This window comes from Castor canadensis, chromosome 17, assembly GCF_047511655.1.
Source record: "Castor canadensis chromosome 17, mCasCan1.hap1v2, whole genome shotgun sequence".
NCBI classification, from domain to species: domain Eukaryota; kingdom Metazoa; phylum Chordata; class Mammalia; order Rodentia; family Castoridae; genus Castor; species Castor canadensis.
In genome coordinates this window covers 23,044,343-23,070,235 of record NC_133402.1, presented here as the reverse complement: position 1 = coordinate 23,070,235, position 25,893 = coordinate 23,044,343, and the positions used below count along the sequence as shown (strand labels likewise).

Below are 25,893 nucleotides of genomic sequence, written 5' to 3'. Positions count from 1 at the left end.
CATTTTCTTGGATGACTCTTAACTTCTTCTGTGTGTAGGATTCCTTTAAGTATTTTTTGCAGTGCTGGTTTGCTGGTCACGAATTCCTTTTAATTTTTGTTCATTGTGGAAGGTTTTAATTTCTCCTATGGTTGAGAAGAATAGTTTTGCTGGATAGACTAATATAGGTTGATAGTTGCCTTCTTTTAAGACCTGAAATAAATCTTTCTCTGACCTGTGTTTTGAGTTTTTGTTGAGAAATCTATTGTTACTCTCATGGGTTTGCCTTTATATGTGACTTGCTTTTCTCTTTTGCAGCTTTCAGTATTCTTTCTTTGTTCTATATGCTGAGTGTTTTGATTATGATATGTCTGGGGTTGCTCCTTTTCTGGCCCTGATGGTCTGATGTTCTGTAAGCCTCCTGAATTTGATGTCCCTCCCTTTCTCAAGATTTGGAAGTTTTCTGCTATTATGTTATTGAATTAATTATCTATGCCTTTTGTTTGTATCTCTTCACCTTCTTCCATCTGTGATTCTTAGATTTGGTCTTTTCATGGTTCCCAGACATCTTGCATGTTCCATTAATATTTTCTTAGCATTCTTCATGGTATTTGACTGCTTAATCTAATTCCTCTCATTTGTTTTCTGTTCCTGATACTCTATTTTCACCTTTCATCTAGTTTGTTTTTAGTGTGTAAAAAAACACTGACATTTGTATGTTGATTTTATATCCTGGACTTTATTGAATTTATCAGTTTGGGCTCTACCTTCTCTGCATGGTTCTTGTGGTAAAGCTTTCAGCCTTCCCTCTTCCCTGGAGGAGCTGGCATTAGGCTTCAGGGCCAGGGGGAGTACAAACCTGCAAACCTTTTTTTCACATACTCTGTTGCTTCTCTCATTTTGGGTTTGAACAGAGCTCTGCCACTCACTGGCTGTGGGACCTGATATGTGTACTCCAGTTCCCTGAGTTTCTGCCTTTGTTTAGGATTGTGAGGGCTCCTGGACTCAGAGGCTATCAGCATTCCACCATATTGCCAACTCCTCGACATTTTAAATAGATGTCTGTTCTGTGGTTATTTTGTGGAGTTTTTTCATTTTCTTTTCTTTCTTTCTTTCTTTTTTCTCTTTTTTTGTATATTTGCAGTACTGGAGTTTGAATGCAGGGCCCTATGCTTGCTGGGCAGGTACTCTACTGCTTCAGCCAAACCTCTGGCCCTCTGTGGTTATTTTGTAGGAATTCATGTCATACACAGTTTGTTTCCAAATTGAGTTTAAAGTTATCTACTGTAACTTTAAAATATCTGAAAACCAAAGTGAAATGTGCCAGAGTGTTCAAGTCTTAAGAGCACTTCATTTTTAAGTGACATCATGATACTTATGTTTTTGTTCTTTTAGAAATCCCACTGGTTTGGGGAACCAACTATACATAATGAAGAAGATAGCCAACTTACCAGTTGGTCACAAAATGATTACATTGAACCTGAACCTGTTGGTTTGGTGGCTGGTGTTAGGATTCAACATTTATGCAAGGTATTTTTTTTATAGGTTTCTGTATAGGACTAAAAGTTAATCTTCTGTGTAGTAAATGTTTGTCATGGCAGTAACTCCATAAGTTAATGTTAATTAATGATTTTAGTCATGTTAACTTTCACAAGATAAAAGTGGAATGTATGCAAGGAAAACAGTAATGCACATATTTTCTCTCTCCTTTCTTCAGAATAGAATACAACTTTGTATAAATGGTCATGTTGTATTCCATGAGATTACATTATAAGAAGTAGAATTTAGTTGGAGCTGTTATGATTAGATATGTAAATATTAGTTTCTGTTCACAATTGTGATTTTATTTGCTCCACAAGTTGTATATTAGGCTGTTTGAATGCATTCTCTTCTGTCAAAGTATTTGATATTCTCAGATATTTCATTGTGCCTGAATCACCTGCAGGAGTGTATTATTCAGGAAACCTTGATATCTGCTGTTCTCTTGCCCCTCAAAGAAGCACTTAAACTTATCTTGAACCTCACAATTTGTTGCAGTTTCACAATTTCTGCTTATTATCTCTGTGTGTTAAGGAGTGGCAGGTGGATTGTTTATACTCTTGTGGCTTTGTCTCCAACATATTGCAGATCACATCAACTCCAGTGTAAAATAGGCTTTTTGCTGGTTTTCTGTGGAAATCCATTCACATAAATATTTTTAACATTTTAAACTTTTAACATAGATAGAAGCTTGAATGGGATATAGCAAGGAAGATATGAGCTATGGTCCTTTCCCTAGCTTTACTCACTCTTTTTTATGATATCTCTTTGCCAAATTTCTCATTCATATCTTGAATTGTCTTACTAATTTCATTGAATCATCTGTATTCTCTTGTATCTCATTAAGTTTCCTTAAAATCATTCTTTTGAATTCTCTGCTAGGCAGTTCATCAGTTTTCTTTTCTTTGGGATTTATCAATAAAGAGCTGCTGTATTCCTTTGGAAGTATCATGTTACCTTATTTTTTCATGTTTTTTTTTTTTTCATTTTTCTTTTATTATTCATATGTGCATACAAGGCTTGGTTCATTTCTCCCCCTTGCCCCCACCCGCTCCCTTACCACCCACTCCACCCCCTCCCGCTCCCCCCCTCAATACCCCACAGAAACTATTTTGCCCTTATCTCTAATTTTGTTGTAGAGAGAGTATAAGCAATAATAGGAAGGAACAAGGGGTTTTGCTGGTTGAGATAAGGATAGCTATACAGGGCATTGACTCACATTGATTTCCTGTGCGTGGGTGTTACCTTCTAGGTTAATTCTTTTTGATCTAACCTTTTCTCTAGTTCCTGGTCCCCTTTTCCTATTGGCCTCAGTTGCTTTAAGGTATCTGCTTTAGTTTCTCTGCATTAAGGGCAACAAATGCTAGCTAGTTTTTTAGGTGTCTTACCTATCCTCACCCCTCCCTTGTGTGCTAAAGCTTTTATCATGTGCTCATAGTCCAATCCCCTTGTTGTGTTTGCCCTTGATCTAATGTCCACATATGAGGGAGAACATACGATTTTTGGTCTTTTTGCCAGGCTAACCTCACTGAGAATTCTGTTCTCCAATTCCATCCATTTACCAGCGAATGATAACATTTCGTTCTTCTTCATGGCTGCATAAAATTCCATTGTGTATAGATACCACATTTTCTTAATCCATTCGTCAGTGCTGGGGCATCTTGGCTGTTTCCATAACTTGGGTATTGTGCATAGTGCCGCAATAAACATGGATGTGCAGGTGCCTCTGGAGTAACAGTCTTTTGGGTATATCCCCAAGAGTGGTATTGCTGGATCAAATGGTAGATCGATGTCCAGCTTTTTAAGTAGCCTCCAAATTTTTTTCCAGAGTGGTTGTACTAGTCTACATTCTCACCAACAGTGTAAGAGGGTTCCTTTTTCCCCGCATCCTCGCCAACACCTGTTGTTGGTGGTGTTGCTGATGATGGCTATTCTAACAGGGGTGAGGTGGAATCTTAGTGTGGTTTTAATTTGCATTTCCTATATTGCTAGAGATGGTGAGCATTTTTTCATGTGTTTTCTGGCCATTTGAATTTCTTCTTTTGAGAAAGTTCTGTTTAGTTCACATGCCCATTTCTTTATTGGTTCATTAGTTTTGGGAGAATTTAGTTTTTTAAGTTCCCTGTATATTCTGGTTATCAGTCCTTTGTCTGATGTATAATTGGCAAATATTTTCTCCCACTCTGTGGGTGTTCTCTTCAGTTTAGAGACCATTTCTTTTGATGAACAGAAGCTTTTTAGTTTTATGAGGTCCCATTTATCTATGCTATCTCTTAGTTGCTGTGCTGCTGGGGTTTCATTGAGAAAGTTCTTACCTATACCTACTAACTCCAGAGTATTTCCTACTCTTTCTTGTATCAACTTAAGAGTTTGGGGTCTGATATTAAGATCCTTGATCCATTTTGAGTTAATCTTGGTATAGGGTGATATACATGGATCTAGTTTCAGTTTTTTGCAGACTGCTAACCAGTTTTCCCAGCAGTTTTTGTTGAAGAGGCTGCTATTTCTCCATCGTATATTTTTAGCTCCTTTGTCAAAGACAAGTTGGTTATAGTTGTGTGGCTTCATATCTGGGTTCTGTGTTCTGTTCCACTGGTCTTCATGTCTGTTTTTGTGCCAGTACCATGCTGTTTTTAACATTATTGCTTTGTAATATAGTTTGAAGTCAGGTATCGTGATACCTCCTGCATTGTTCTTTTGACTGAGTATTGCCTTGGCTATTCGTGGCCTCTTGTGTTTCCATATAAATTTAACAGTAGATTTTTCAATCTCTTTAATGAATGTCATTGGAATTTTGATGGGAATTGCATTAAACATGTAGATTACTTTGGGGAGTATCAACATTTTTACTATGTTGATTCTACCAATCCATGAGCATGGGAGATCTCTCCACTTTCTATAGTCTTCCTCAATCTCTTTCTTCAGAAGTGTATAGTTTTCCTTGTAGAGGTCTTTCACATCTTTTGTTAGGTTTACACCTAGGTATTTGATTTTTTTTGAGGCTATTGTAAATGGAATTGTTTTCATACATTCTTTTTCCATTTGCTCATTGTTAGTGTATAGAAATGCTAATGATTTTTCTATGTTGATTTTATATCCTGCTACCTTGCTATAGCTATTGATGATGTCTAGAAGCTTCTGAGTAGAGTTTTTTGGGTCTTTAAGGTATAGGATCATGTCGTCTGCAAATAGGGATATTTTGACAGTTTCTTTACCTATTTGTATTCCTTTTATTCCTTCTTCTTGCCTAATTGCTCTGGCTAGGAATTCCAGTACTATGTTGAATAGGAGTGGAGATAGTGGGCATCCTTGTCTGGTTCCTGATTTTAGAGGGAATGGTTTTAACTTTTCTCCGTTAAGTATAATGCTGGCTGTAGGTTTGTCATATATAGCTTTTATAATGTTGAGGAACTTTCCTTCTATTCCTAGTTTTCTTAGAGCTTTTATCATGAAATGATGTTGGATCTTATCAAAGGCTTTTTCTGCATCTATTGAGATGATCAAGTGGTTTTTGTCTTTGCTTCTGTTAATGTGGTTTATTACGTTTATTGATTTTCGTATGTTGAACCACCCCTGCATCCCTAGGATGAAGCCTACCTGGTCGTGGTGAATAATCTTTTTGATGTGTTGCTGAATTCGATTTCCATTATTTTGTTGAGGATTTTTGCATCAATGTTCATTAAGGAGATTGGCCTATAGTTCTCCTTTTTGGAGGTGTCTTTGCCTGGTTTAGGGATAAGTGTAATACTGGCTTCATAAAATGTGTTTGGCAGTTTTCCTTCCCTTTCTATTTCATGGAACAGTTTAAGGAGGGTTGGTATCAGTTCTTCTTTAAAGATCTGATAGAATTCAGCAGAGAATCCATCAGGTCCTTGACTTTTCTTTTTCGGGAGACTCTTGATTGCTGCTTCAATTTCATTTTGTGTTATAGGTCTATTCAGGTGATTAATTTCCTCTTGGTTCAGTTTTGGATGATCATATGTATCTAGAAATCTGTCCATTTCTTTTTGATTTTCAAATTTATTTGAATATAGGTTCTCAAAGTAGTCTCTGATGATTTCCTGGACCTCCATGGTGTTTGTTGTTATCTCCCCTTTTGCATTCCTGATTCTACTAATTTGGGTTTTTTCTCTCCTCATTTTAGTCAGGTTTGCCAGGGGTCTATCGATCTTGTTTATTTTTTCAAAGAACCAACTTTTTGTTTCATTAATTTTTGTATGGTTTTTTTGGTTTCTATTTCGTTGATTTCAGCTCTTATTTTTATTATTTCTCTCCTTCTATTTGTTTTGGGATTTGCTTGTTCTTGTTTTTCTAGGAGTTTGAGATGTATCATTAGGTCATTGATTTGGGATCTTTCAATCTTTTTAATATATGCACTCATGGCTATAAACTTTCCTCTCAAGACTGCCTTAGCTGTGTCCCATAAGTTCCGGTAGGTTGTGTTTTCATTTTCATTGACTTCTAGGAACTTTTTAATTTCCTCTTTTATTGCATCGATGATCCATTCTTCATTAAGTAATGAGTTATTTAGTTTCCAGCTGTTTGCATGTTTTTTGTCTTTACTTTTGTTGTTGAGTTCTACTTTTACTGCATTGTGGTCAGATAGTATGCACGGTATTATTTCTATTTTCTTATATTTGCTGAGGCTTGCTTTGTGCCCTAGGATATGATCTATTTTGGAGAAGGTTCCATGGGCTGCTGAGAAGAATGTATATTGTGTAGAGGTTGGATGAATTGTTCTATAGACATCTACTAGGTCCACTTGATCTATTGCATATTTTAGATCTTGGATTTCTTTATTGAGTTTTTGTTTGGATGACCTATCTATTGACGATAATGGAGTGTTAAAGTCTCCCACAACCACTGTGTTGGCGTTTATATATGCTTTTAGGTCTTTCAGGGTATGTTTGATGAAATTGGGTGCATTGACATTGGGTGCGTACAGATTGATGATTATTATTTCCTTTTGGTCTATTTCCCCTTTTATTAGTATGGAATGTCCTTCTTTATCTCGTTTGATCAATGTAGGTTTGAAGTCTACTTTGTCAGAGATAAGTATTGCTACTCCTGCTTGTTTTTGGGGGCCATTGGCTTGGTAAATCTTCTTCCAGCCTTTCATCCTAAGCATATGCTTATTTCTGTCGGTGAGATGAGTCTCCTGTAAGCAACAAATTGTTGGATCTTCTTTTTTAATCCATTTTGTCAAACAGTGTCTTTTGATGGGTGAATTAAGTCCATTAACATTAAGTGTTAGTACTGATAGGTATGTGGTGATTCCTGCCATTTAGTTATCTTAGTTGTTTGAAGGTTTGATTGTGTGTACCTAACTTGATGTTACTCTCTACTGTCTTGCTTTTTCTTATCCTGTGGTTTGGTGCTGCCTGCCTTTTCATGGTTAAGTTGGGTGTCACTTTCTGTGTGCAGGATCCCTTGCAGAATCTTTTGTAATGGTGGCTTTGTGGTCACATATTGTTTTAGTTTCTGCTTATCATGGAAGACTTTTATTGCTCCATCTATTTTGAATGATAGCTTTGCTGGGTAGAGTATCCTGGGGTTGAAGTTATTTTCATTCAGTGCCCGGAAGATCTCACCCCACGCTCTTCTTGCTTTTAATGTTTCTGTTGAGAAGTCTGCTGTGATTTTGATGGGTTTACCTTTGTATGTTACTTGTTTTTTCTCTCTTGCAGCCTTCAATATTCTTTCCTTAGTTTCTGAACTTGTTGTTTTAATGATGATATGTCGTGGAGTAGTTCTATTTTGATCTGGTCTGTTTGGTGTCCTGGAGGCCTCTTGCATTTGTATGGGAATATCTTTCTCTAGATTTGGGAAATTTTCCGTTATTATTTTGTTGAATATATTACGCATTCCCTTCGCTTGCACCTCTTCTCCTTCTTCGATGCCCATGATTCTCAAGTTTGGTCTTTTTATGGAGTCAGTGAGTTCTTGCATTTTCTTTTCACAGGTCTTGAGTTGTTTAATTAATAGTTCTTCAGTTTTTCCTTTAATTACCATTTCATCTTCAAGTTCTGAGATTCTGTCTTCTGTTTGTTCTATTCTGCTGGATTGGCCTTCCGTTTTGTTTTGCAGTTCTGTTTCGTTCTTTTTTCTGAGGTTTTCCATATCCTGGCTGTTTTCTTCTTTATTGTTGTCTATTTTTGTCCTGAGTTCATTTATCCATTTATTCATTGTGTTGTCTGTTTCACTTTGTTGTTTATGCAGTGCTTCTATGGTTTCCTTTATTTCTTCTTTTGCTTTTTCAAATTCTCTATTTTTATTGTCTTGGAATTTCTTGAGTGTCTCCTGTACATTTTGGTTGACCCTATCCAGTATCATCTCTATAAAATTCTCATTGAGTACTTGTAGTATGTCTTCTTTTAAATTATTCTTGTAGGCTTCATTGGGTCCTTTGGCATAGTTTATCTTCATTTTGTTGGAGTCTGGCTCTGAGTTTCTGTTCTCTTCATTCCCCTCTGGTTCCTGTACTAATTTTTTGCTGTGGGGAAACTGGTTTCCTTGTTTTTTCTGTCTTCCTGTCATTGTCCTTGGTGTTGTTACTGTCCCTGTACTGTGTGTAATTAAGTATTTTCTAGCTTGTAATAATAACAATGGTAATATTGAGAATGGAAGAGTGAGCTGAGATGGAAAGCAAGAAGTTAAAGAAAAGGGGAAAACAAATATACAGACAAGAGGGAGAAAGCAGAACAAGGTATCAGACAAGAGAGTTTCAAAGGTATAAACAGGGAGTGTTAGTGTACTAATCGACAGTAAGCTGAACAGACAATAGAGAGACAGAGAGAGGATTGAAAATCAAAGATAAAAAAATAAAAAATAAGTATATGAAAGTAATATCTATTTATAAAAATGAATTAAAATAAAATGGAAAATAGAAAATTAAAAAAAAAAAACCAAAATACTTCCAAGTTTATATGCAATGCAATTTCAGTCTTAATAATTTGGATGTCCGTCTCAATCTCCAGTCCTGGAGTTGGTGCCTCAGATGTTGTTCTGTAGTTGTCTCATCAAAGGGGATGCATAAAGTAGAACAAAACTACACTCACACACACACAGAAGAAAAAAAAAAAAAGCCCCACCAAGTGTCCCCAGTTCAAATGCAATACAGTTTCAGTAAGTTTTTTGGCTTGCAGGTGTAATTCGGTTGTTCTCTCATCAAAGGTAGGGAGAAAAAGAAAAAAAAGCATCTGGAGACAGTTCTGAGAGTGGTATCTGCAACTGTGGCTTGCCTGCCTGCTGCTCTCAGCCTGTAGCTGGAGGCGTTATTTATGCAGATCTCTGGGGTGAGCTAGCACTCACCTGGTCCCACAGGCTTTGTTTGCTCAGAGTTCTCCTGTGCGGCGGCCTCTGCCACAGGCTTTCCCCTTTCCAAGCACTGGGAAAGGTGACACTGCCCCGCGTTGTCAGGCCTGCGTGTTTATTTACAGTTCACGTGGGAAGTGGGTCTTCCCTCCTCTCACAAGCGTCCCGCTCCTGGTTGCTGGGCGCGCCCCGCTCCCGCCAGAGCCTCTCCGGCCCGCCCGGCTCGTTTATTTACAGTCCCGGGAAGGGTTCCCTTCCCCCAATCTTCAGCGCTCAGGGCGCCCCACCCTCTTTCCAGTGTGTCTTAACTGTTCTTATTGCTTAGTACTCAGTTTCTCTTTTTTTCCCGGGTGGAGGTCAGTCTGTCCAGGGGGCTATGCTGCTCTGGCCCAGGCTTGTGTGTGGGGCTACCGCAGTACCGCGAAGCTCACCTGGTCTGCGTCTTCCCAAGCCGTGTGGGCACCGGCCACTGGCGGCCCCGGGGGCCTCCTCGGTTCTCCGTTTAACGTGAAGTGGAGATTCTCTGCGTCGGCTGGAGATGTGGAGGGGTCAAAGTTATGCCTTTTCTTGGTGATTATGCCTGCAAAGTGTGTCTCCAGCGTCTCTCCAAGATTTCACCATAGGAGGCTCGCTTTCTGCTTCCTACCTCTAGCTGCCATCTTGGGTGTCAATTAAAAAAAATTTTCAGTGAACACCCTTACACCCACAACTTAGATTCTACCATTTTAACTTTTACTATACTTGTCATATATCAAACCAATCAAATTTTTATTTCAAAGTTAAGTTTAAGGAGGATGAATATAGTGTAAAAAATGTATGTAAATGCAAAAATTACACCTGTTGAAATTGTTCCAGGAATTGGGGGATGGGAGATAAAGGTGAGTGGTGGAGGGGGTGAATTCAAGTATGATATATTTGATACCTTTGTAAATGCCACAGTGTACCCCCACCCAGCACAACAATAAAGGAAAATAAAAAAAAGTTAAGTTTAGACATCAATATGGTTTCTCCTGTGTAATTTAGTATGCATATTACTAATTGTAATTTTTGTTTATATGTAAAAATATATATAATTAAATGTTTAAACTTTAAATGTTTATTTACTGAATTTTGATATATGTATGCATTGGTGCAATCAAATTACCTGTTAAGATAGGGAACTTCAGCCAGGCCATTGGCTCATTGCAGAATGTGGAAATCACAGGAGGATTTGACTTGAGTCCAGCCTGGGCAAACAGTGAGACCCTCATCTCAACCAATAAAAATCCAGTGTTGTGGTATGTGCCTGTCATCCCAGCTATGCAGGAAACATAGTGGGGAGGATCATGTCCCAGGCCAGTCTTGGCATAAAAGCGTGACTCTACTTGAAAAATAACTTAAGCAAAAAGGGGTGAGTAGAGCACCCGCCTAGCAAGTGCAACACCCCGAGTTCAAACCCCAGTATTTCCAAAAAAAAGAAAGGAGGGAAGGGACAGAGGAAGGAAAGAAAGAAAACAGGGAACTTCACTATAAACCCAGAAAAGTCCCTCATTACTCAAGTTGATCCACTTGTAATTATTGCAACCAATACATTTCAGATGACACATGAATTTCCTTATTCATTCTGTCAGTATATATTATTATGTCAGGCATTAGAATAGAAACTAAATACACTGGTGAGTCAAAAGTCCTTATCTTCAAGGATATTACAATTGGGTGGGTATACTGATGAGCGGATAAGAACTTTACAACCTGACTTGAAAAGAAGAAAATGGAGCTTGAATATAGGGTACCACTCTGGCAAATTTGTATCAGTCCCATTTAGGGATGTGGGCAAAGGAGAGTCTAATTATAAGCTAGTAAAAGATATAGTGAACCATGAAGGGAATGGGAGATACATCATCCAAGGATATTCAGAGCCAGGAAGCATGATGATAGGGAATATTATATGGCCAGTGGACAGAAAAAGAATAAGGAACAACAAAAACAATATTGGAGTGTCAAGTAAAATCCTGGAGCAAGGCTGAATTTCCCATTGTATGCCAACTAGATTAGTCTTATTTTTGAAGCAAGAATATGCAAAATGACAATTCTTTGAGAATTTCCTCTGAGTCATATGTGACCTTTTGTTTTTGGCTTTGAATTACTGTTAGGGTCCTTTTGTTTCACCTTAAAGAAATCATTTTACCATTTCTTGTAGAGCAGGTCTACTTATATTAAGTTCAGTTTTTGCTTATATGGGAATGTGTTTGGTGGATAGTTTTCCTGGATATAGAATTAATGACTGACATATTTTTTCTTGCACTTTAAATGTTCATGAATTTTTATGAGAAATCAGCTACCACTTATCAAGGATCTCTTTGTACATGATGAACCACTTACTCTTGCTACTTTCAGCATTCTCTTCTGCTTTCGCTTTTGCAATTTGATTATGTGTCTCGTTATGGAACGCTTAGTGTTTATTCTGCTTGGAGTTTTTGAACTTAGGTCATCATGTATTTTATCAAATTTGTGAAATTTCTAGCTTTTATATTTTCAAATATTTCCTCTGCTCTATTCCTTCTCTCCTTTTCTTTTGAGACTCCCATTTTGTGCATGGTAATACACTTGTTTGATTGTTTCCCACAGATCCTTCAGGTTCTGTTCATTTTTCTCTGTTCTTGTCTCTTTCTGCTCCTCAAACTGGATACTTAACCTGCCTTTTACTGCTTGCTTCTTTTGCTCTCTTAAACCTGTTTCTGGAGTTCTGTAGTGAATATTTCATTTTAATCATTAGACTTTGTTACTTCAGATTTTCTGTTTGGTTCTTCTTGTATAATTTCTACTTATTTACTAATATTTTCTACTTGGTGAGGCAGCATTCTCTTTATTTCATTTAGTTTTTTGTTCATGGTTTCTAGAAATCCTTTGCACCTATTTAAAACAATTGATTTAAATTATCTATCTAGCAAGTCCAATTTTTGGACTTTTCAGAGACAGTTCCTATCATTTTCTTTCTTTTTTGTTCTTTCAATGGACCATACTAAGTTGATTTTTTAAATGTCTTGGAACCTATCCTTGAAAATGTATACTTCAAATGTTACAGTGTAGCAACTATGAAAATCAGATCTCTCTTTTCCCTGGTGATGATTGATATTTTTGTTGCTGTTTATTTATTGACTTTTCTGAACTCTTTAATGTCTATATTCTTTGGCATGTGTGGTTAATACACTCTGTGTTCCATTATCTTATTAGCAAGCTAGTGCTCTGACAAAAATTTCTTGAAACAGCTGAAGAAAGAAAGTTATTCATACAGTCTTTGCAGTCTTCCTTTGGGGGCACACCTTCATTGCCTTCCATTGCCATTAACATTCTACCTTAGCCTTCTTTTCCTGCTTGAATGCCTGCCAGAGATGAGAGTTAGGATCATTATACCAGATTTGTTTTTTCTAATCACATGTCCACCCCATCCAGTTTCCTAAAAGCAATATAATTTCATGCTTCTTTATGGCTGAATAATACCACATTTTCTTAACCCACTGATCAGTTGATAGACACCTAAACTGACCTGCTCTGTTTTGCTGTTGTGAGTACTGCTGCAATAAACACGTGTATGTTTATTATGTCCTGCCTTACATTACTTCAAATACATACCCATGAGTGGTATTACTGGATCATATTATGGTTCTATTTTTAGTTTTTTGAGGAACCTCCATACTGCTTTCCATACTGGCTGCATTAAAATGTAAAATAAAAATACATTCCCACCAACAGTGTATAAAGAGCTCCTTTTACCCTGGTTCCTCACCAGCATTTGCTGTTTGTGTTCCTTATGATAGCCATTCTGACTGGAGTGAGATGAATATCATTTTGATTTGCATTTCCTTTATGGTCAGGGATGTTGAGCATTTCTTCACGTATTTATGGCCATTTGTACTTCTTTGGAGAATTGTCTGTTCTGTTTATTTTCTCATTTATTGATTGGATTGTTTGTTCTTTTGTTGTTTAATCTTTGGAGCTTTTTATACATATTGGATATTAATCCTTTATCTGATGAAGAATTGGCAAAGATCTTCTCCCATTCTGTGGTTGTCTTTTTTTAACATGTAAAAATACCAGCACAGTTTATATGGGGAATGAAGAATCAATAATAGCTATAGGCACATAAACTCCATTGGAACATGTATCTTCTAGAAAGGACTTTAGATTTTCAATATGAAGTTGTAATTTGTACCCATCTTATGATGATGTGGGTTGTCTTTTTTTTTTTTTTTTTTTTTTTGCAGTACTGGTGCTTGAACTCAGTCAGGGCCTTCACCTTGAGACACTCCACCAGCCCTTTTTTTGTCAAGGTTTTTTTGATATAGGGTCTCATGGACTATTTGCCTGGGCTGGCTTTGAACCATGAACCTCCTGATCTCTGCCTTCTGAGTAGCTAAGATTACAGGCGTGAGCCACCAGCACCCAGCTACTTGTCTTTTGAGTTTGGTAATTGCTTCCTTTGTTGTGCAGAAATTTTTTAATTTGATACAATCCCATTTGTCAATTCTTGCTCTTAATTTTTAAGTAATTGGAGTTTAATTCAGAAAGGTGTTACCTATGCCTGTGTCTTCAAGGATCTTCTGAATGTATTCCTCTAATAGTTTCAAAGTATCTAGGCTTACATTTTGTTCTTTGACACATATTGAAATATTTTTTGTTTAGGGTGAGGGATAGGGGTCTAGCTTCAGTTTTCTATGTGGCCACACAGCACTTTCTCAGGCCAACAACTTCTAGGCCAGCCTGGACTACATAGGAAGACCCTGTCTCAAAACACAGCCTCTTCAACAAATGTTGCTGGGAAAAGTGGTTACCCATCTGCAAGAAACTGAAACTAGATCCATGTCTATTACCCTGCACTAGTATCAACTCAAAATGGATCAAGGACCTAAATATCAGACCTGAAACTCTGAAGTTACTACAGGAAGGAGCAGAAAACACTCTGGAACAAATAGGTGTAGGCAAAGACTTCCTCAATAGAACCCCAGCAGCCCAGCAACTAAGAGAAAGGATGAATAAATGGGACTTCATAAAATTAAAAAGCTTATGCACAACAAAAGAAATGGACTCTAAACTGAAAAGACCACCCACAGACTGGGAGAAAATATTTACCAGTTATACATAGACAAGGGACTGATAACCAGAATATACAGGGAACTTAAGAAACTAAACTCTCCTAAAATCAATGAATCAATTAAGAAATGGGCAACTGAACTAAACAGAACTTTTTCAAAAGAAGAAATTCATATGGCCAAAAACATATGAAAAAAATGCTCACCATCTCTGGCTGTAAAGGAAATGCAAATCAAAACCACACTAAGATTCCACCTCACCCCTCTTAGAATAACCATCAATTAAAACAACAACAAGTGGTGGCAAGTATGTGGGACAAAAGGAACCCTCATCAACTGCTGGTAGGAATGCAAGCTGGTGCAACCACTTTGTAAAAAAATTTGGAGACTTCTTAAAAATCTAAACATAGACCTGCCATATGATCCAACAATCCCACTCCTGGGGATATAACCAAAGTAGTGCAGCACAGGTTACTCCAGAGGCACCTGCACACCCATGTTTATTGCAGCACTATTCACAATAACTAAGTTATGGAAACAACCAAGATGCCCTACTACTGATGAATGGATCAAGAAAATTTGGTACTTGTACACATTGGAAGTTTACTCAGCCATGAAGAAAAATGAAAGCTTATCATTTGCAGGTAAATGGATGGAGCTGGAGAACATCATTCCGAGCGAGGTCAGCCAGGCTCAGAAGACCAAAAGTCATATGTTCGCCCTCATATGCAGACTTTAGATCTAGGGCAAATGCAGCAATGTTGTTGGACTTGGATCACAAGAAAAGGAGAGAGCACATATGGGAGATATAGGAATAGGTAGAAAATCCAAAACATGAAAGCGTTTGACATCCCCACTCCAGAGGAACTAATACAGAAACCTTAAAATGACAGGTTATCACTAGCAGGGGATCAGGAACCAATGTAAAGATCAGTTAGAGTTGCATCAACATGGGTTGTAACAAATGGGTACATGAGAGCAATAGTAGGAATCTTTCTGTATAACTATGCTTAACTCAACTAGCAAAACCGCTTTGTCTTTCTTATTATGCTTATGTCTTTTCTTCAACAAAATCCGTCACAAGGGCAGAAGGGGACCTGCCTACAACTGAGGAGGGGAGGGAGGGAAAGTGGGGGAGAGGGGCAGGGTGGAGAAATGACCCAAACAGTGTATGCACATGTGAATAAATGAACAACAGAAAAAAGACCCCGTCTCAAAAGAGCAAACAACTTCAGGCCAACAACTTCTCACAATTAAGGTTTCCTTGGTTTTTCTAAGTTTTTTACTAGATTCCAGAATTCTGTGAAAGTTGATTTTTTAAAAATTTTTATCAACTTAATATGTGTTTTCTGAAGTGTTAGGGTCCTGGGTTTCCGAACTCCAACATTTCCAGTAATATTACAGTGGTTTTATATACCCCCACTTATTTGTAGAAAGCCAGATGGTAAGGGCATGTTTGTTAAATTCAAGTTTTATAAAACAAGTAACTTCACTTTCAGTTATGAACCCTTAATTTATAATAACATCTATGATGATGCTACATACTTAGCTTCAACAAAATAAACTTTTAAACCATTTTAGATTCCATTAATTAGATATTATGGATGTATTCAAATTAATTGATTTTCTCCTTTTGCTCTTTTGAGACAGGGTCTTACTGTGTAGTCCAGGCTGGCCTGGAATGTGCTGTGTACCCCAAGCTGGCCTCAAACCCACAATCCTTCTGCCTCATCCTCCAGAGTGCTAGGATTATAGGCATGCACTGCCATACCTAGCAGAATTAATTTTTTTTGCTTGAATCATCTGATGACACTGATAAGAAAAGGTATTATTAATTATTTAAGAAATCTCTTCTCCTCATGGAACCTGAATACTTATACCTACCCCTTTATAATAAAAGTTGGAATAAAAGTTATTAAAATTTATATTAATGCTTCATGAAGTAACATGAAAACATATCTTTTGAGGCTGTAACTGTTAAATCATTGCTTCTGTGTTAGTGTTATTGGAATAAATACTGTTTTTAAGAGCACATTAATTTTTTTCCTGGCTTTCATCTGATCAGTGGTATCATTGGTATTCCAATGTGTATAATGTATATTGGCAAACTTTTATGCAAATTATACTTTTATCTCAACATTCTTGAGAAATGAACATTAATAATTTTCCTTTTACTGCTCTTTTCTTAGTTTATTTATTCATTTATTCATATGTGCATACATTGTTTGGATCATTTGTACCCCCATACCCTCTTACCTCCACCCTACCCTTGCTTCCAGGCAGAACCTGTTCTGCCCTCTTCTCCAATTTTGTTGAAGAAAAGACAGAAGCAATAATAAGAAAGACATAGCATTTTTGCTAGTTGAGATAAGGATAGCTATACAGAGAGATTCCTACCATTGCTTCCATGCACATGGGTATTACAATATGAATTGATTCATCTCTACCAGAACTCTTCACTACTTCCCCGTCACCTTCCCATAGTGACCTGTCATTTTAAGGTTTCTTTATTAGCTCCTCTACAGTGGGTACCTCAAACACTTTCAAGTTTTGGTTTTCCTGCCTTTCCTTATTCTTCCTGTATGTGCTCGCCCCTTAGCATGGAACCCATGTCCAATAATATTACTCCATTTGTTTTAGGTCTAAAGTGTGCATATGAGGGAGAATATAGGATTTTTGGCCTTCTTACCCTGGCCAGCTTTGCTTAAGATGATGTTCTCCAGTTCCATCCATTTATTTGCAAATGACAAGATTTCATTCTTCTTCATGGCTGAGTAAAATTCCATTGTGTATAAATACCACATTTTCTTAATCTATTCATCTGTAGCGGGGCATCTTATCTGTTTCCATAACTGAGTAAAATTCCATTGTGTATAAATACCGCATTTTCTTAATCTATTCATCTGTAGCGGGGCATCTTAGCTGTTTCCATAACTTGGGTATTGTGAATAGTGCTGCAGTAAACATGGGTGTGCAGGTACCTATGGAATAACCTGAGTCACTTTCCTTTGGGTATATCCCTGGGAATGGGATTGCTAGATCATATGGCAGATCTGTGTTTAGTTTTTTAAGAAGCCTCCATATTGTTCTCCAGAATGGTTGTACTAGCTTACATTCCACCAGCAATGTATGAGGGTTCCTTTTTCTACACATCCTTGCCAACATTTGTCATTGGTGGTGTTTTTGTTGATGGCAATTCTAACAGGGGTGAGGTGGAATCTTAGCGTGGTTTTGATATGTGTTTCCTTTATGGTCAGAGATGGTGAACATGTTTTTATGCCATTTGGATTTCTTCCTTTGAAAAAGTTCTGTTTAGTTCAGTTGCCCATTTCTTTATTGGTTCATTGATATGGGGGGAGTTTAGTTTTTTGAGCTCCATGTATATTCTGATCATCAATCCTTTGTCTTATGTATAGCTAGCAAATACTTTCTCCCACTCTGTGGGTGGTCTCTTCAGTTTAGAGACCATTTCTTTTGTTGTGCAGAAGCTTTTTAATTTCATGTATTTCCATTTGTCTATCCTTTCTCTTAGCTGCTGAGCTGCTGGAGTTACATTGAGGAAGTCCTTGCTTATACCTGTTGCTTCCAGACTATTCCCTGCTCTTTTCTGTACTAACTTCAGAGTTTCAGGTCTGATATTAAGGTCCTTGATCCATTTTGAGGTGATACTATTACAGTGTGATAAACGTAGATCTACTTTCAGTTTTCTACAGGCAGATAACCACTTTTCTCAGCAACATTTGTTGAAGAGGCTGTCTATTTTCCATCATATGTTTTTGGAGCCTTTGTCAAAAAATAAGGTGGGCATAGTTGTGTGGATTGACATCTGGGTCCTCTATTCTGTTCCACTGGTGTTCATCTCTGTTTTTGTGCCAGTATTCTGCTGTTTTTATTGCTATTGCTTTATAACATAGTTAGAAGTCAGGTATTGTGATACCTCCAGCATTGCTCTTCTTGCTGAGTATTGTCTTGGCTATCCATGATCTCTTGTGTTTCCAATGAACTTTAGGGTAGATTTTTTTTTTTTTTTTTTTTATTCATATGTGCATACAAGGCTTGGTTCATTTCTCCCCCCTGCCCCCACCCCCTCCCTTACCACCCACTCCACCCCCTCCCGCTCCCCCCCTCAATACCCAGCAGAAACTATTTTGCCCTTATCTCTAATTTTGTTGTAGAGAGAGTATAAGCAATAATAGGAAGGAACAAGGGGTTTTGCTGGTTGAGATAAGGATAGCTATACAGGGCATTGACTCACATTGATTTCCTGTGCGTGGCTGTTACCTTCTAGGTTAATTCTTTTTGATCTAACCTTTTCTCTAGTTCCTGGTCCCCTTTTCCTATTGGCCTCAGTTGCTTTAAGGTATCTGCTTTAGTTTCTCTGCATTAAGGGCAACAAATGCTAGCTAGTTTTTTAGGTGTCTTACCTATCCTCACCCCTCCCTTGTGTGCTCTCGCTTTTATCATGTGCTCATAGTCCAATCCCCTTGTTGTGTTTGCCCTTGATCTAATGTCCACATATGAGGGAGAACATACGATTTTTGGTCTTTTGGGCCAGGCTAACCTCACTCAGAAGGATGTTCTCCAATTCCATCCATTTACCAGCGAATGATAACATTTCATTCTTCTTCATGGCTGCATAAAATTCCATTGTGTATAGATACCACATTTTCTTAATCCATTCGTCAGTGCTGGGGCATCTTGGCTGTTTCCATAACTTGGCTATTGTGAATAGTGCCGCAATAAACATGGATGTGCAGATGCCTCTGGAGTAACAGTCTTTTGGGTATATCCCCATGAGTGGTATTGCTGGATCAAATGGTAGATCGATGTCCAGCTTTTTAAGTAGCCTCCAAATTTTTTTCCAGAGTGGTTGTACTAGTCTACATTCCCACCAACAGTGTAAGAGGGTTCCTTTTTCCCCGCATCCTCGCCAACACCTGTTGTTGGTGGTGTTGCTGATGATGGCTATTCTAACAGGGGTGAGGTGGAATCTTAGTGTGGTTTTAATTTGCATTTCCTTTATTGCTAGAGATGGTGAGCATTTTTTCATGTGTTTTCTGGCCATTTGAATTTCTTCTTTTGAGAAAGTTCTGTTTAGTTCACTTGCCCATTTCTTTATTGGTTCATTAGTTTTGGGAGAATTTAGTTTTTTAAGTTCCCTGTATATTCTGGTTATCAGTCCTTTGTCTGATGTATAGTTGGCAAATATTTTCTCCCACTCTGTGGGTGTTCTCTTCAGTTTAGAGACCATTTCTTTTGATGAACAGAAGCTTTTTAGTTTTATGAGGTCCCATTTATCTATGCTATCTCTTAGTTGCTGTGCTGCTGGGGTTTCATTGAGAAAGTTCTTACCTATACCTACTAACTCCAGAGTATTTCCTACTCTTTCTTGTATCAACTTAAGAGTTTGGGGTCTGATATTAAGATCCTTGATCCATTTTGAGTTAATCTTGGTATAGGGTGATATACATGGATCTAGTTTCAGTTTTTTGCAGACTGCTAACCAGTTTTCCCAGCAGTTTTTGTTGAAGAGGCTGCTATTTCTCCATCGTATATTTTTAGCTCCTTTGTCAAAGATAAGTTGCTCATAGTTGTGTGGCTTCATATCTGGATCCTCTATTCTGTTCCACTGGTCTTCATGTCTGTTTTTGTGCCAGTACCATGCTGTTTTTATTATTATTGCTTTGTAATATAGTTTGAAGTCAGGTATTGTGATACCTCCTGCATTGTTCTTTTGACTGAGTATTGCCTTGGCTATTCGTGGCCTCTTGTGTTTCCATATAAATTTAACAGTAGATTTTTCAATCTCTTTGATGAATGTCATTGGAATTTTGATGGGAATTGCATTAAACATGTAGATTACTTTTGGGAGTATAGACATTTTTACTATGTTGATTCTACCAATCCATGAGCATGGGAGATCTCTCCACTTTCTATAGTCTTCCTCAATCTCTTTCTTCAGAAGTGTATAGTTTTCCTTGTAGAGGTCTTTCACATCTTTTGTTAGGTTTACACCTAGGTATTTGATTTTTTTTTGAGGCTATTGTAAATGGAATTGTTTTCATACATTCTTTTTCCATTTGCTCATTGTTAGTGTATAGAAATGCTAATGATTTTTCTATGTTGATTTTATATCCTGCTACCTTGCTATAGCTATTGATGATGTCTAGAAGCTTCTGAGTAGAGTTTTTTGGGTCTTTAAGGTATAGGATCATGTCGTCTGCAAATAGGGATATTTTGACAGTTTCTTTACCTATTTGTATTCCTTTTATTCCTTCTTCTTGCCTAATTGCTCTGGCTAGGAATTCCAGTACTATGTTGAATAGGAGTGGAGATAGTGGGCATCCTTGTCTGGTTCCTGATTTTAGAGGGAATGGTTTTAACTTTTCTCCGTTAAGTATAATGCTGGCTGTAGGTTTGTCATATATAGCTTTTATAATGTTGAGGAACTTTCCTTCTATTCCTAGTTTTCTTAGAGCTTTTATCATGAAATGATGTTGGATCTTATCAAAGGCTTTTTCTGCATCTATTGAGATGATCAAGTGGTTTTTGTCTTTGCTTCTGTTAATGTGGTTTATTACGTTTATTGATTTTCGTATGTTGAACCATCCCTGCATCCCTGGGATGAAGCCTACCTGGTCGTGGTGAATAATCTTTTTGATGTGTTGCTGAATTCGATTTGCCATTATTTAGTTGAGGATTTTTGCATCAATGTTCATTAAGGAGATTGGCCTATAGTTCTCCTTTTTGGAGGTGTCTTTGCCTGGTTTTGGGATAAGTGTAATTGTGGCTTCATAAAATGTGTTTGGCAGTTTTCCTTCCCTTTCTATTTCATGGAACAGTTTAAGGAGGGTTGGTATCAGTTCTTCTTTAAAGGTCTGATAGAATTCAGCAGAGAATCCATCAGGTCCTGGACTTTTCTTTTTCGGGAGACTCTTGATTGCTGCTTCAATTTCATTTTGTGTTATAGGTCTATTCAGGTGATTAATTTCCTCTTGGTTCAGTTTTGGATGATCATATGTATCTAGAAATCTGTCCATTTCTTTTAGATTTTCAAATTTATTTGAATATAGGTTCTCAAAGTAGTCTCTGATGATTTCCTGGACTTCCATGGTGTTTGTTGTTATCTCTCCTTTTGCATTCCTGATTCTACTAATTTGGGTTTTTTCTCTCCTCATTTTAGTCAGGTTTGCCAGGGGTCTATCGATCTTGTTTATTTTTTCAAAGAACCAACTTTTTGTTTCATTAATTCTTTGTATGGTTTTTTTGGTTTCTATTTCGTTGATTTCAGCTCTTATTTTTATTATTTCTCTCCTTCTATTTGTTTTGGGATTTGCTTGTTCTTGTTTTTCTAGGAGTTTGAGATGTATCATTAGGTCATTGATTTGGGATCTTTCAATCTTTTTAATATATGCACTCATGGCTATAAACTTTCCTCTCAAGACTGCCTTAGCTGTGTCCCATAGGTTCTGGTAGGTTGTGTTTTCATTTTCATTGACTTCTAGGAACTTTTTAATTTCCTCTTTTATTGCATCGATGATCCATTCTTCATTAAGTAATGAGTTATTTAGTTTCCAGCTGTTTGCATGTTTTTTGTCTTTACTTTTGTTGTTGAGTTCTACTTTTACTGCATTGTGGTCAGATAGTATGCATGGTATTATTTCTATTTTCTTATATTTGCTGAGGCTTGCTTTGTGCCCTAGGATATGATCTATTTTGGAGAAGGTTCCATGGGCTGCTGAGAAGAATGTATATTGTGTAGAGGTTGGATGAAATGTTCTGTAGACATCTACTAGGTCCACTTGATCCATTGCATATTTGGGTAGATTTTTCAATCTGTGTGATGAATGTCATTGGGATTTTGATGGGAATTGTGTTGAACATGTAGATTGCTTTTGGTAGTATGGTCATTTTTACTATGTTGATTCTACCAATCCATGAGTATGGGAGATCTTTTCACCTTCTGTAGTCTTCCTCAATCTCTTTCTTCAGAAGTTTGTAGTTCTCCTTGTAGAGGTCATTCACATCTGATATCTGATGTTAACTTTACTCCTAGGTATTTGATTTTTTTGAGGCTGTTGTAAATGGAATTGTTTTCATATTTTTTTCTTAATTTGTTCATTTTTGGTGTATAGAAAAGCTAATGATTTTTGTAAGGTGATTTTGTATTCTGCCTCATTGCTGAAGCCACTTATGGTGTCCTGGAGTTTTGGGGTAGAGTTTTTTTGGGTCTTTGTGGTATAGAAGCATGTCTTCTGTGAATAGGGATATTTTGACAGTTTCTTTATCTATTTGTATTCCTTTTATTTCTTCTTCTTGCCTTATTTCTCTGGCTTGGAATTCCAGGACTATGTTTAATAGGAGTGGGTAGAGTGGGAATCCTTGTCTCATTCCTGATTTTAGAGGAAATGGTTTCAGTTTTTCTCTATTAAGTATTATGTTGGCTATAGGTTTGTCATATATACCCTTTATAATGTTGAGGTACATTGCTTCTTTTTCTAGTTTTCTTAGAACTTTTATCATGAAGTGGTGTTGGATCTTATCAAAGGCTTTTTCTGCATCTATTGAGTTGATCAAGTGGTTTTTGTCTTTGCTTCTGTTAATGTGGTTTATTACATTTATAGACATGCGTATGTTGAACCACCCCTGCATCTCTGGGATGAAGCCTACTTGGTCGTGGTGAATGATCTTTCTGATATGTTGTTGGATTCACTTTGCCATTATTTTATTGAAGATTTTTGCATCTATGTTCATTAAGAAGGTTGGCCTATAATTGTCCTTTTTTGAGGTGTCTTTGTCTGGTTTTGGGATGAGGGTAATACTGGCTTCATAGAACGAGTTAGGCAATATTCCTTCCCTTTCTATTTTGTGAAAAGTTTAAGGAGAGTTGGTATTACTTCCTCTTCAAAGGTCTGATAGAATTCAGCAGAAAATCCATCAGGTCCTGGATTTTTTCTTTTTTGGGAGATTCTTTATTGCTGCTTCAATTTGATTTCATGTTTTAGGTCTGTTTAGATGGTTAATATCCTCTTGGTTCAATTTTGGATGGTCATAAGTATCTAGAAATTTGTTCATCATTTCTTCAATATTTTCAAATTTTTTGGAATACAGATTTTCAAAGTAGTCTCTGATGATTTCTTGGATTTCCATGGTGTTCATTTTTATTTCCCCTTTTGTGTTCTGACTTTACTGATTTGGATTTTTTTCCTCATTAGTCAGATTTGCCAGGGGTCTATCAATCTTATATTTTCAAAGAAAGAGCTTTTTGTTTCATTGATTCTTTGTGTGGCTTTTTGGTCTCTATTTCATTAATTTCAGCCCTTACTTTTACCATTTATCTCCGTTTTCTTGTTTTTGGTTTTTCTTTTTCTTGTTTTCCTAAGAGTTTGAGATGTAGCATTAAGTCGTTTATTTGAGATCTTTCTGTACTTTTAATACATGCACTCATGGCTATAAACTTTCCTCTTAGGACTGCCTTTGCTGTGTCCCATAGGTTCTGGTAGGTTGTGTTTTCATTTTCATTAACTTCCAGGAATCTTTTAATTTCCTCTATTATTTCATCAATGACACATTGACCATTGAGCAATGTGTTGTTCAGCTTCCATTTGTTTGCATATTTCTTGCTGTTGTTTTTGTTGTTGAGTTCTAGTTTTAATGCATTGTGATCAGATAGAATGCAGGGGATTATTTTTATATTCTTATATTTGCTGAGGCTTGATTTGCGCCTTAAGATATGATCAGTTTTGGAGAAATTTCCATCAGCTGCTGAGAAAAATGTAAATTGAGCAGATGTTGGATGAAATATTCTGTAGATGTCAGCTAGGTCCATTTGAGCTATGGTGTGATTTAGTTCTAGAATATCCTTATTGATTTTTTTGTTTGGATGACCTATATATTGGTGATAAGGGGGTATTAAAGTCTCCCACTACCATGGTGTTGGAATCTATATGTGCTTTAAGTCCTTTAAAGTATGTTGGATGAAATTGGGTACACTGACATTGGATGCATATAGGTTGATAATTGTTATTTCCTTTTGGTATATTTCCCCTTTTATTAGTATGCAGTGTTCCTTTTTATCTCATTTGATCAATGTAAGTTTCAAGTCTACTTTGTCTGAGATAAGTATTGCTACTCCTGCCTGTTTTCCGGGACATTGGTTTGGTACATCTTCCATCCTTTCACCCTAAGCTGTCAGAGCCAGCAGTGGAACTGTGCCTGTGTAATTTGGTATCTGGCCTTGTGAGAAAGCTCCAGGGACTGAGACAAAGGCCTCAGGACCAGACCGTGCCTGTGTGATTTGGTATCAGGTCTTGTGAGCAAGCTCCAAGGAACTGAGACAAAGGTCTCAGGACCAGACCTTGCTTGTGTGATTTGGTATCTGGCCTTGTGAGAAAGCTCCAAGGAACTGGGACAAAGGTCACAGGACCAGACCTTGCCTGTGTGATTTGGTGTCTGGCCTTATGAGAAAGCTCCAAGGAACTGAAGCAAAGGCCTCAGGACTAGATGTCCAGAAAAATAACAGTGCTCAAGGTTCCCAGATGGCTTCATGTCCTTCATATGTAAATAAGAAAGTTATGCTGACCATGTGCTTCTCATGCCTTTCTGTTACCATTTTAAAAGAGACATAACAAAGAGTTTATTTTAACTGTGCTTCCTTGTAGTAATGTAACCTTTACATGTATTACTTGGCATGCTTTTTCTGACCAAATGCTGTCTGTGAAAGAGGAGTTGATAAAAAGCAGAAGTGATCTTCAATAAAGTGGCTATTGAGCGCAACTCGATAGTTCCCCCCATCTTTTTTGGCTCCGGTCACCCAGGTCCAGCTGACAAACGGCAATAGAGATGAACCAATTGGGGCCACCACCCCCCTCTGCCTTCAACAGAGCATGTTCCACCCTCTTCTCCAACTTTGTAGAAGAAAGAACATGAAAGCTAATTAGAAAAACATGGCATTTTTGCTAGTTGAGATAAGGATACCTATAAAGGGAGTTTTTTTTTGTGCTGTTTCCATGCACATGTATATTGCAGCCCAAGTTGGTTCATCTCTACCAGATCTCTTCACTACTTTCTCGTCCTCTTCCCATAGTGGCCTCTACCAGTTTAAGGTTACTATATTTGTTCCTAGACAGTGGACACATCAACCATGTTCAAGGTTTTTGTTTTCTTCCCATTCTGTATCCCTCCCATGCATGGGCTCCCCTTTGTGTGTGACCCGTGTCCAATAATATTACAGCATTTGTCTTAGGTCTATAATCCACACATGAGGGAGAACATGGTTTTTGGCATTCTGAGCCTGACTGACTTTGCTTAAGATGATGTTCTCCTTCTACCCATTTACTTGTAAATGACAAAATTTAATTCTTCTTAGTGGTTCTATAAAATTCCATTGTATAAGTATGACATTTTCTTAATACATTTGTTGATAGTGGGGCATCTTGGCTATTTCTGTAGCTTGGCTATTGTGAATACTGCTACAAAAACATGGGTATGCAGGTGCCCTTGTAGTAACCTGAGTCACATTCCTTCAGGTATTTCCTTACGAGTGGTATTGCTGGTTCATATGGCAGATCTATGTTTAGTTTTTTAAGAAGCCTCTGTATTGTTTTCCACAGTGTTTATACTAGCTTACATTCCCACCAGCAGTGTATGAGGGTTCATTTTTCCCCACATCTGTGCCAACATTTGTTATAGGTGATGTTCTTGATGGTAGCAATTCTAACAGGAGTGAGTTGGAATCCTAGTGTGGTTATGATTTGCATTTCCTTTATGGCCAGAGATGGTGAGCATTTTTTCATGTGTTTTTTAGCCACTTGGACTTCCTCCTTTGAAAAAAAGTTCTGTTTAGTTCAGTTGCCCATTTCTTTATTGAGTCATTGATTTGGGGGGGAGTTTGGTTTCTTGAGCTCCCTGAATATTTTGGTTATCAGTCCTTTGATGTATAGCTAGCAAAGATTCTCTCCTATTCTGTAGATGGCCTATTCAGTTTACAGAA

At 37.4% G+C, this 25,893-nt stretch overlaps 1 protein-coding gene across 1 annotated transcript in view; it reads left to right on the top strand.

The window, feature by feature from the left end:
- The window catches only part of LOC109675725 (phospholipid-transporting ATPase ABCA3-like), a 171,441-nt gene that overhangs the window by 26,652 nt on the left and 118,896 nt on the right, over positions 1-25,893 (top strand). Inside the window, 2 exon segments of the mRNA XM_074059288.1 lie at positions 1,375-1,530; positions 5,553-5,592. Coding sequence (XP_073915389.1) covers positions 1,375-1,530; positions 5,553-5,592 — 196 coding nt within the window.